Source organism: Octopus sinensis, linkage group LG15 (assembly GCF_006345805.1).
Source record: "Octopus sinensis linkage group LG15, ASM634580v1, whole genome shotgun sequence".
Taxonomy (NCBI): Eukaryota; Metazoa; Mollusca; class Cephalopoda; order Octopoda; family Octopodidae; genus Octopus; species Octopus sinensis.
In genome coordinates, this window is record NC_043011.1 from 55,106,150 (window position 1) to 55,118,048 (window position 11,899).

The 11,899-nt window shown below is 37.8% G+C and overlaps 1 protein-coding gene across 3 annotated transcripts in view; it reads right to left on the reverse strand.

Moving 5' to 3' along the window:
* Positions 1–10,802, reverse strand: part of LOC118766363 — a 29,702-nt gene extending 18,900 nt beyond the window's left edge. For all 3 annotated transcript variants that reach the window (XM_036509761.1, XM_036509760.1, XM_036509762.1), the window contains exons 1-2: positions 10,743–10,802; positions 3,163–3,366 (exon numbers count right to left, since the gene is read on the reverse strand). In XM_036509761.1, the coding sequence (XP_036365654.1) occupies positions 3,163–3,366; positions 10,743–10,761 (223 nt within the window). In that variant the 5' untranslated portion in view covers positions 10,762–10,802. The remainder of the gene's footprint in view (positions 1–3,162; positions 3,367–10,742) is intronic.
* Positions 10,803–11,899: the final 1,097 nt, after the last annotated feature.

Genomic DNA, 11,899 nt, shown 5'->3' on the forward strand with positions numbered 1-11,899 from the left:
AATTTTGCAACCGTTGCCTTTCAAAATGACATCAAGAGACACAGGATGTAACCCCAGGTGGACATGTTCTCCAGCTGGTTAACAACCCAACCTGTGTCCGATATATTGCGAGTGAGGGAGCGAACCCCTACCATCTAGCAGTGACAAGACCAGTTGACCAGTCTGGTTTCAGGGTATTGCCTTCATCAGTACTGGACATCAGTCTGCTAGACATGGCAGTCGTTTGTCCCAAAAAAAATGGTAATAATGTAGTTCTGTATGGAATAGCCATATTGAAGAGGCAACAAACATTATTTTTCAGTATTGTTACTACTTACATCTCTCAGAGAGATTTTAGAAGGAGCTGCTTTGCTCTACTGCATATTGTATCAGGGTTTTTTTGTTGTTGTTTTTACATTAAAAACACAAAACGTGGCCTCTGAATTACTTTTGATTTAACGGGCTTCTAGCATTAATGAAAAAACCTTGTCTTCCATTGGCCCATAGAACTGGGGATTCACTGTGTGTGCATGTGTGTTGAGAGAGAAGAGAGAGAGAGAATAGGGAGAGAGAGAGGAGAGAGAGAGAGAGAGAGGAGAGAAGAGAGAGAGAGAGAGAATAGGGAGAGAAGAGGGAGAGAGAGTGAAGGGGGAGAGAGAGGAGAGAGAGAAGGAGAGAGAGAGGAGAGAGAGAAGAGAGAGAGAGAAGAAAGAGAAAGAGAAAAGAGAGAGGAGAGAAGAGAGAGAGAGATAGAGAGAGAAAGGCTTGATGGGACAAAAGTGATAAGGTACATGTACAAAGCTCTCGTCCCTTACAGTCACTTGCATACACACACACACACTCACAAATGTTTGTGTCTGTGTAGTGGTGAAGGAGCTCAGTGACAAGGAGACCAAAAGCATAGGTTAGAAGATCGATTCTGGCACATGTTGAAACGGTGCAAGATATCCTAAACTATGGGAAGAACTCGCAAACAATCACATTTCCTGGTGCTCAACCCATTGATGCCAAAAAAATATACAAGGTACTGACTACAAAAACACAAACTGACAAAGATTAATTTGCAGAGCTGAAAGGTCACGACACTCGTTAGCTGTCACGATTCCCATTGTGCATCCCAAAAAACCATGTGGATTCTGAAGAGGTTTGTACGTACCCAGGTGCACTCACACCCAAACGACAGTATCGAGTTATTATTCATGGCACTGGCATATGGTTAAGAACAAATATTGGATCTTTTCAGTTTGAACGGCAGTTTTTTCTAGCGGTGTCATATGAAATTGTCACCCATAATTATGATCCTAGTATCAATCTATTGCATTTCAATCTGTTTTCGGTTAGGGTTAGGGGTGGGGGGAAGGTATCTTTTTTCTTCACAAATGTAAATAAACCCAATCTGTTTCTTAAACGAGGGACATAGTCATACGGCATAGAATGCTTTTTTTTACCTCAATAGACGTCATTGATTGGTTGAAATTGTAGAAATTGAAGAAAAAAAAAACAACAAATATCTTACAAACCATAGAATTTTCTCAATAAAACTAAGAGAAAAAGATGTTTTATAAACACATTCTACCAGTATACGAAGTTTAAAAGTGTTTAGTTACGTGGAAATTATTTAACCAAAAAGATCCCAAATATTTGAGTGGTTAATTGGCCACCATACCGTGACGAAATTTGGATATTCTTGTTTCCTTATTCATTTGTTATACGCTTATCTTTATTTGTTTGTTTGTTTACTGTTGCTATTTAGAATATTAGTCGTAAAATATTTTCTCACGGGTTTTCTCTCTTACGTTTTCCCACTGGATAAATTGACATGTCGCAGGATTCAACAGCAAATATTTTTGAAAGAACTGAAGTGATAAAGCCTAAACTGCAATTGTAGATAATGAAGTAACTACTCGCATACTTAATGTAAGGAATATGACAATTTGCATCTTTTCGGTTTGACCGGCAGTTTTTTTTAATAATTTCCACATAACTAAACACATTTAAACTTTGTATACTGGTAGAATGTGTTTATAAAACATCTTTTTCTCTTGGCTTTATTGAGAAAATTCTATAGTTTGTAAGATATTTGTTGTTTTTTTTCTTCAATTTCTGCAATTTCAACCAATCAATGATGTCTATTGAGGTGAAAACATTCTGTGCCGTATGACTATGTCCCTCGTTTAAGAAACAGATTGGGTGTATTTACATTTGTGAAGAAAAAAAGATACCCTTCCCCCCACCCCTAACCCTAACACAGATTGAAATGCAATAGATCTATACTAGGGTCATAATTATGGGTGACAATTTCATATGACAACGCTAGAAAAAACTGCCATTCAAACCGAAAAGATCCGACAATTCTAATTACTGGTGATTTTTCTCGTATCAAGGTGGGAGTAAGCATAGTTTACAATACCAAATACAGGTATGCAAACTCAGAATGTAGTTTTAGAAAATTCTTGAAATGGACTAAGGCATCAGAGTTTCAACAAATCAAGATTCAAAGTCATGTGGTGGTGGAACAGCGATAACTCTTGACATATTTCGATCTTGATAAGTTTCTTCAGTGAAACAGTAATTTCCTGGTTAGCAAGAACAGGAAAGAGGTAGAAATAGACAGATAAACTAATGTTTGACAAATAGATAAGTATGAATTTGAGACGACAGTTGTACAATGCAAAACAGGACAAGTCTCGGCAAGATTTAAAAGATATAGACGTAGGAATGGCTGTGTGGTAAGTAGCTTGCTTATGAACCTCATGGTTCCGTGTTCGGTCCCACTGCATGGCACCTTGGGCAAGTGTCTTCTGCTATAGCCTCGGGCCCACCAAAGCCTCATGAGTGGATTTGGCAGACGGAAACTTAAAAAGAAGCCTGTCGTATATATATATATATATATATGTATGTGTGTGTGTGTATGTTTGTGTGTCTGTGTTTGTCTCCCCAACATCGCTTGACAACCGATGCTGGTGTGTTTACGTCCCTGTAACTTACCGGTTTGGCAAAAGAGACCGATAAAATAAGTACTAGGTTTACAAAGAATAAGTCCTGGGGGGCGATTTGCTCGACTAAAGGTGGTGCTCCAGCATGGCCACAGTCAAATGACTGAAACAAGCAAAAGAGTATATATCATATTTTAAAAAATGAATTGCTGTTAAAAATATAATACTTCTTAAAAGAGAAACTTACACAAACAAGTGGCGTTTGTTGACCATAATTTGTTTGATAAACATGTGAGTGTTCTCTCTCCTTCAAGAACATATGGATATGGACAGCTTACGTTTACTTTGGTACCAACATGGATGTTATAATTACTCAGTCGTAATATGTGTGCATTCTCTTCAGTTATAATTTGTGGATTTTCTGTCAGATTGTTCAGTGGAGGGCAGCCATCTGAAAGAGAAAAATATTTTGAAATTAAACAAATCTCTCTCTATATATATAAACGGCAAAATGTCTGTGTGTGTGTGTGTCCTTTATACAAATCCACAATTTTTCAGTTAGAGGGCTTGCACTTTCTATGGTCATTCACAACCGTCCAAGGGTGGTCGTGGACATCTTTATATTTCCCCAGTCACCCTGCAAAGCCATTAAAAAGTCAATAGAAGTGACTTTTTTGTGAATTTTCTATCCAAAACCCAATCAAAATGCCCGAAACTTGATACGCCAATTGAATGCCAGCTAGCTGTATGAGATTGGTCGGAGATTTGGACAGCACTCGCGTGTATGTGCGCATGCACGCAGCTGTATATGCATGCACTAGCACTATGACCTAGCGTTGCTGGATCATAGTGCTAGTATATTATAAATTATAAATTTCCAAGACACTCAGCTATTAGCGAGGATTTTCTAAAACTTTGAATTTATTTCTAAAAGATTTGCAAAGCACACACTTTGATACTTTTTGTAGCACACAAAAGCGCTGTGGTGCCCCGTTTATGAATCGATTTCATGAAGCATGGACGTTTTGAAGTATGTAGTGTCTCAACAGCTAACAACTGATGTGGGTAGTTTATTCGATGCTTCAGCAATTCTGAGCAGGAAAAAAATGTTTCCAAAAGTCATGAGTGCTGTGTTGTTTTTTGATTTTATAAGCATGCTCGTGACTCGCGAGTTTTTGTCATACGGAATTCAAAAAGGTGCCCAAGGTTATTGTTGGAAAGATGGTGGATAATCTTGTGGGTGTCAACCAAATCAGTTGCCAAATGCCTGAGCTTCAACGTATCCATGCCCAGGGAAGCAAGACGCTCAGAGTATGGTAAGATGTCTGAAGGTGGGTATTTGTTTTGTTGCATGTTTCTGAACAGTTTCCTGGAGATTTATATGCCGAGTAAGATGGGAGTTCCATACTGGTGATGCAAATTCCAAGTGTGGACGTACCACTGTCATATACAGTTTTAAATAGATAGCTGGAGAGTGCTAAACTAAATTCATCGCCCGGTTTAATTCCATCATCTGGTCCTTGTGTGACCCCAGATGGGGCTAATTCTGTTGCAAGATTTGGACCAGATCTCCAGCTTAAGGATATCTCCCTCTCTCCCTCCCACCAGTCTCGGAGATCCTAAAAAGGGTCATGGACATCGCTCCTTCCACCTTGCCCCAAATAAAAAGTGAAAAAATAGCAAAACCAAAGAAAAAGTACGGCCAAATAAACAACTGCAACAACTACTACTACTACTACTACTACTACTACTACTCGCTCACTTTTTGATATTTTGCTAACGCCTTTCTGTGTAATTATTTTTCAAGCTCTCGAAAGAGATTACTATTGTGTTGATTAATGTTTTATCAGTGAAATGCCATTGTTAAGATCAAGAGTTCAGAGCAAAATACCATCGTCTCCATTACTGGTTCACAACGAAATACTCTTGCTTTCTGTTAATGGTTTATCATCAAATACCGCCGTCAAGACCAGCCGTTCATTACTTTGCCTAGAACATTATTATCGTATACTTAAATTTTGTATCAAATTAGAGAATTGTAGTGTGATGGGGGAAAAGGGCAACAGAAAAAAAGAAGCAAACGGGAGAAAGAAATACAAAAGGCCTTACCTGTTGACCTTGGTGAAATCAGCGGCCGCTCTCACGAATTAAACGTCTTGTCTCTCCGCCGTCTTTGCTCGCACTGACCCCACGTGCTTCCAGCTCACACATGTCCTCTGCCTGTCACCGGCCCCTGCAAGCCTTACTTCCGTCCACCTCATCTGCAATCCCCTCCACCAACACCACATAGCTCCATCACAGCCCATAACACCGCTAACACCACAAGAATATTTATCACTTGTATCAATATTTTCTTTTTATCAGCCACACAGTTATTTAATGCTGGGTTAAGCTACCACAGTCTTCGACATTTACGATATGACAGTTCAAAACTACAGAATATTTCCGTTACGCTCTTGTTAATCAACTTCCCTCATTATAAACTAATTTACATAGTTAGATAGTTGATATTTATTTCTATCGTGGATATTACAGAAACCTTTATAGATTCTATTAAGCTAAACAAAACATTCGATAAATTGTCGGAGATTTATCCCAGAAATTCAGAATATGAAATCCAATCATGGAAATCTTAGCAGAATATAGAAACATGGCTTCAACATAAATTTGGTTTCCTGGACGGCAGACACGAAATAAAAGAGAATAGAATTCTTCACTATTGAGGTGCTTCCGTATATTCATGCCAGTTTAGTCTACATCAAATTGTTTAAATTAAGGTCTTTTGATGGCTTCGATAAGCAACTATTAAATAATGCTGCTGCGTAAATTACTATTTTCATTCCGATTTCTTAACAAATATGGACACCTGTATAACAACTGAGAGATCTTTTCGCTTTGACCGGCAGAATTTTAAAATAATTTCTGCCGGTCAAAGCGAAAAGATCCAAGATGTTTTATGTAACACATTCTACCAGTATACGAAGTTTAAAAGTGTTTATAGTTACAAAGAAATTATTTTAAAAATCTGCCGGTCAAAGCGAAAAGATCCCAACTAAGTCTTAGAGAGCATTAATTGTAAAACGATGCTTTTGACAGAAATATTTAGTTATGAACCACTGCATTAGACATTGATGTGTGTTACATTCCCACATCATAAGCAGCTGTCCGAAAATGTCATCACGGTATTATCTACCGGTGAGACATGATGTTGTATGTGGGACATTATATAATGAAATCCGTTGCAAGGATAACCCCAAAGACAAAGAAATAAGAACCTACAGTATGGTAGAAGTCATAGCCACTCATGATAAAATGGAGTACTAGTGGATTGCCCTGGGGGAAAACCTCAATAAAATGTAAGCACAACAGACTTGATATAATGATTTGGGATAGGGAAGAGAAACTGTGAACAGTTGCCAGCGGATGTTAATACAAAGCTGAAGATCAGTGAAAAAGAGAACACCTACGCTGAACTATTGGGAAATCTGCAGTTACTCTATTCAGATTACAAGTTCAGGTTTATACCTGTAATTATTGGAGCACTTGCATATGATGTGGGTGATATCTTCGGTGTTAACTCCACAAAGTCTGCATCGGTTGTCACATTTTACTGTTTTTCCTGCATCTCTATCCTTTTTTACTCATCAGGTATTCGGTGGGAGATGGCAATCCGGTTGTTAGTCCATGATAGACTGCTTTGATGATCAATGTTACTACCATCTCGGAGCTTTCTACCAACATATCCATGCTGCATGGTCTTCTGCTCATATAGGCTCATCCTTTCATCTGATACGTTGGGGTAGAGTCGGGCGACTTCTTTGGGCACGTATTTAAGATTATCAGACGAGGAATGCTGCTCAAGGAGCTGCCTTCCAAGTCTTATGATATTATCAGTCTCATGTATGCAAACTTGGTCAAGGGACTCTTAGTGGTTAAAAGATGTTGTCAAAGGCATTTTGAATCGATATTAAGCCTCTGCCGCCATGTTTACGTTTTAGGTAGAGACGGTCTACGTCACTGCTTATTTAGTTTTCACATCAATGGCTCGGATTTATGCATGTACGTATGTATGTATTATGTATGTCCGAGTGTGTATGTGTACAATCTATCTATCTATCTATCTATCTATCTATCTATCTATCTATCTATCTATCTATCTATCTATCTATCTATCTATCTATCTATCAATCTATCTATCTACCTGTCTATCTTTTTATCTCTCTAACTATGTGTGTTGTGTTATTGAGAAAAACACTTCATTTCACTTTTGTTCTGAAATCACTTCGACATGTGACGTGTAATACACCGTGCACCGTTCATACATATATATATATATATATATATATATACACCTCCAACAATAAAGAGCAGTCACCATTCGGCTTCCTCTAATGAGCGTAGGGTTATATAAACGGATTGTTATCTAACACTCTGTTGTATCTCACTCGCGAAACCGATTGGTAAGATCAGCCGTGATGGATTACTGTACATTTCGGAAAACATGTGTATATATGTGTGTATGTTTGTGTGTGTGTGTGTGTGTGTGTGTGTGCATGGGGGGAGGGTAAAGGCTCCCCCCTCCACTCGGTCATGAAGGACCGTGAGATTGCACCAAGAAAGTTACCTGACAAAGGTTGTGTATGGAAGACCAGCAGTCGCCCATGCACACCACCCTCCGATGTCATCCAAGAGAAAGGCAAAGGGGCCGATACAGCTTGGCACCAGTGATGTCGCAACTCAATTCTACAGCTGAGTGAACTGGAGCAACGTGAAATAAAGTGTCTTACTCAAGAACATAACTCACAGCCTGGTCCGGGAATCGAACTCACAACCTCATGATTGTGAGCTCGACGCTATAACGACTGAGCCATGAGCCTTCACACATACACACGAGTGTGTGTATATAATGTGTGTGTGTTTGTGTGTGAGTGTGTGTGTGTGTGTATCTACCAAATCCATTTACAAGGCTTTGGAGGACCCAGGGCTTTAGTAAAAAGCACTTATTCAAGGTGTTGTGCAGTAGAACTGAACCCGAGATCACATGGTTGGGAACCGAGCTTCTTAACCACACAGCCACACCTGTTCGTGCGCGCACACACACACACCAGCAATAACATTTTACTGTGAAAATGAAGATTACAATTTTATTATCTTACATATTAGAACTGAAAATATCTGCATGAATGTGTGTGTGTATCGGTATGTCCACGTTCTGCGCCAAAACGGCTTCTCCTAAACAATTGATCCACTTATTTCCGTTAGTGACTTATTCACGAATATACCATCACTAGCGCTGCTGAGGGTAATATTCTCTGGGAAGGCACAAAGCTTTTTTCCACAGTTAATTACTTGGAATTGTTATCTCATATCTGATTAGACTGTTATTACGTAACATGTTTCACGATTTTAGTATACATACCTTATTAGTATTTCCTCCTAAAATCTATATACTCTGGGAACGTGTTAAAGCCCTTTTTGGGGCTACTTTATTTGAATTCTTACTATAGGGTAATTAAATTCCTGTTATTACATAAGTGACTTCACAATTTGGGTATTCATAACTTATTGGGAATTCCTAAAAACAAAATCCTTTGTAAGACAGTTCGGTATTCGCAATAAATACACAAAAACCGTTTTAAGGGCTACATACTTTGTATCGTTGTTACTGGATTAGCGAAACGATTATGAGAACGGAACCAAGGGATAAACCCGCCTTCATGCAGACTAAACTGGCATGAATATACGGAAGCACCTCAATAGTGAAGAATTCTATTCCCTTTTATTTCGTGTCTGTCGTCCAGGAAACCGAATTTACGTTGAAGCCATGTTTCTATATTCTGCTAAGATTTCCATGATTGGATTTCATATTCTGAATTTCTGGGATAAATCTCCGACAATTTATCGAATGTTTTGTTTAGCTTAATAGAATCTATAAAGGTTTCTGTAATATCCACGATAGAAATAAATATCAACTATCTAACTGTGTAAATTGGTTTATAATGAGGGAAGTTGATTAACAAGAGCGTAACAGAAATATTCTGTAGTTTTGAAGTGTCATATCGTAAATGTCGAAGACTATGGTAGCTTAACCCAGCATTAAATAACTGTGTGGTTGATAAAAAGAAAATATTGATACAAGTGATAAATATTCTTTAATTTGATACGAAATTGAAGTATACGATAATAATGTTAAGAAGCAACTTGGTGTGGGGGTAGAAGTGATGCGGAGGTAATGTATATTTGCTCACCAACAAGAAACTAAACGTATTGATACATTTTTATCGCTAAAGGACAGTGTTGATGATGATGCTTGCGAGGAATGGCGGGGGTGGACAGAGGGGAGGTGGTGGGATAGAGATGGGGTAGAGGAGAGAGAGAGAGAGAGAAGAGAGAGAGAGAGAGAGAGAGAATGGGGTGGTAGAAGAATTAGAAATATATGGTGGAAATCTGGTTCAAAGACAGCCAAGGGCCAGGTGGTGGTGTTAAACGAACAATGGATGAAGTTCTGGCCATGCCTTACTGCTTAAAGTATCAATGTTAGAAAGAAAATATTGTCCTGTATTAAAAAGATGAAATTTTTTCTTCGATTTCCAGTCGTAAACGTACCCCTCCCTCCCCCTCCACAAACACATCCAGAATTTCTCTTTTGTCTTACAATCATTGTTTTATTTTTGTTGATTAGCTTCAAGTCAGCCTTGATTGACTAGATTTATAATTAAACTTGATTGACCAAATCTATAATGAAAGACGCTCTACCCAAGCCATCTCGTCTTACATTCTTGGAGTTAAAGCGGCGATCTGGCAGAATCATTAGCAGGTCGGACAAAAGTAATAAGCGGCATTTCGTCTGTCCTTACGTTCTAAGTTCAAATTCTGCTGAGGTCGACTTTGCCTTTCATTCTTTCGAGGTCGATAAATTACCAGTCAAATGCTGGATCGATTTAATCAACTTCTCTCAATCCGCTAAAACCTCCTGGTTCTATGTCAAATTCGAAACCATTATATTCCTGGAGTGAACACATTTTCCGATGTAGCTGTTTTTTTTTTCTTTTATTTTATTTTCTTTCTTTTTTTTTTTAGACGGCAAAACGTGATTTCTAACCAGTCCAGCAACCATGTGGAGGTTCCTTTGTTTTTTTACTTCATCGAGATTGCTTTTATTATCGATAATGTAACAAGACCATCACTTCCCACTGCTATATTTTACTTGTGTATGGGGGGGGGGTGTTTAATGAAGAAAAGCAAAACATAGATAGAAAAGAGTGACAAGATTAGATGGGAGAGCAAATGATAACTTGTTTCCGTATAAATGTGAATTAAGTGAAGAGAATAAATTCGGGATCTTTTCGGTTTGACCGGCAGTTTTTTAAAATAATTTCCACGTAACTAAACACTTTTAAACTTCGTATACTGGTAGAATGTGTTTATAAAACATCTTTTTCTCTTGGCTTTATTGAGAAAATTCTATAGTTTGTAAGATATTTGTTGTTTTTTTTCTTCAATTTCTACAATTTCAACCAATCACTAAAACATTCTGTGCCGTATGAATATGTCCCTCGTTTAAGAAACAGATTGGGTTTATTTACATTTGTGAAGAAAAAAAGATACCCTTCCTCCCACCCCTAACCATAACCCTAATCCTAAAACAGATTGAAATGCAATAGATCGATACTAGGGTCATAATTATGGGTGACAATTTCATATGACACCGCTAGAAAAAACTGCCGGTCAAACCGAAAAGATCCCAAATTCGGCCATGATAGTTTGTAAGTATCCAATACAAAGATGGATCAGGCGGAACTTTTATAAAAAGATATGTCTTCTTACCTATATCTTCTTGAAACATTGTTAATCCAATTCTGTCGTTGTCAGAGGAGCAAAAATTTGAACTCCAGCAGTTGAAATATTCAGCACAAAAACTGGAATGTTGTTGTTTTAGACAAGTCTTTATATATTTTTGTGGAGTTTTCGTTGTATTTTTTTTTATTTGAACGAATTATTTGGCCATCAATACTTTCATTAGAAATGCGCTTTTAAAACAAACCAAATATTTTATCGAGAACAAAGTAGAAGCGATTTCCAACCTCTGGTAAATAAATCTCTCTAGTTTTATACAACACAACTGAAATCTTTGTTCATTGATCAAATCATAAACTCAAATACAAAGAAAGCAATACTACATTCTTGTGTTTTTTCACCTCTTCTTCTCCTTCTTCTTCTTCATCCTCTTCTTCTACTTCCTCCTCCTCCACCTCCTCACTTTCATTTTTGTCTTTCCTCTTTAAACCGGGATCATACAAAAAATGTTGCTGCTATGCCTAATCACTCCCACCACACCATCATACTCCTCGTCCTCCCCCTCCTTTTAATCATCATCATCGTCATCATCATCATCATCATCATCACCTAACCGTTACAGCTACAATAGTTTAATGTCTTCGCTATTCCTGTTCTTCTCCTTATTCATTTGGCCATAAAAACAAGATTCCAACATTTCTTCAAGCATGAGATATTTGTTATCATTTCCTCCATCAACCAAAAATATATTACCATTCATTCCTGAAGAAAAATCAAGAAATTTTACCTCCAAAACTTTAATTTCTTCTTTCCTCACCCTGTTAGCAACGTTGTAACTGCTAGCAATTAATCATAGCTACAGCAAAAATATTCAAGAATGTTAAACTGACGATGACGATGACGATGATAATAATAATAATAATAATAATAATAATAATAATAATAATATAATAATAATAATAATAATAATAATAAATGTGCCTGGTGTACCCTTATCAGACGGGTAGTCATGATGGGTATATTGGGCTTCGTATATTTTACCCCAGTGTCACTTTGATGGCATGCACTGCTCTCTCACTCAATAATAATAATAATCTTTTCTACTCTAGGCACAAGACCCGAAATTTTGGGGAGTGCCAGTCCTACGCAACTGGTACTTAGTTTATCGACCCCGAAAGGATGAAAGG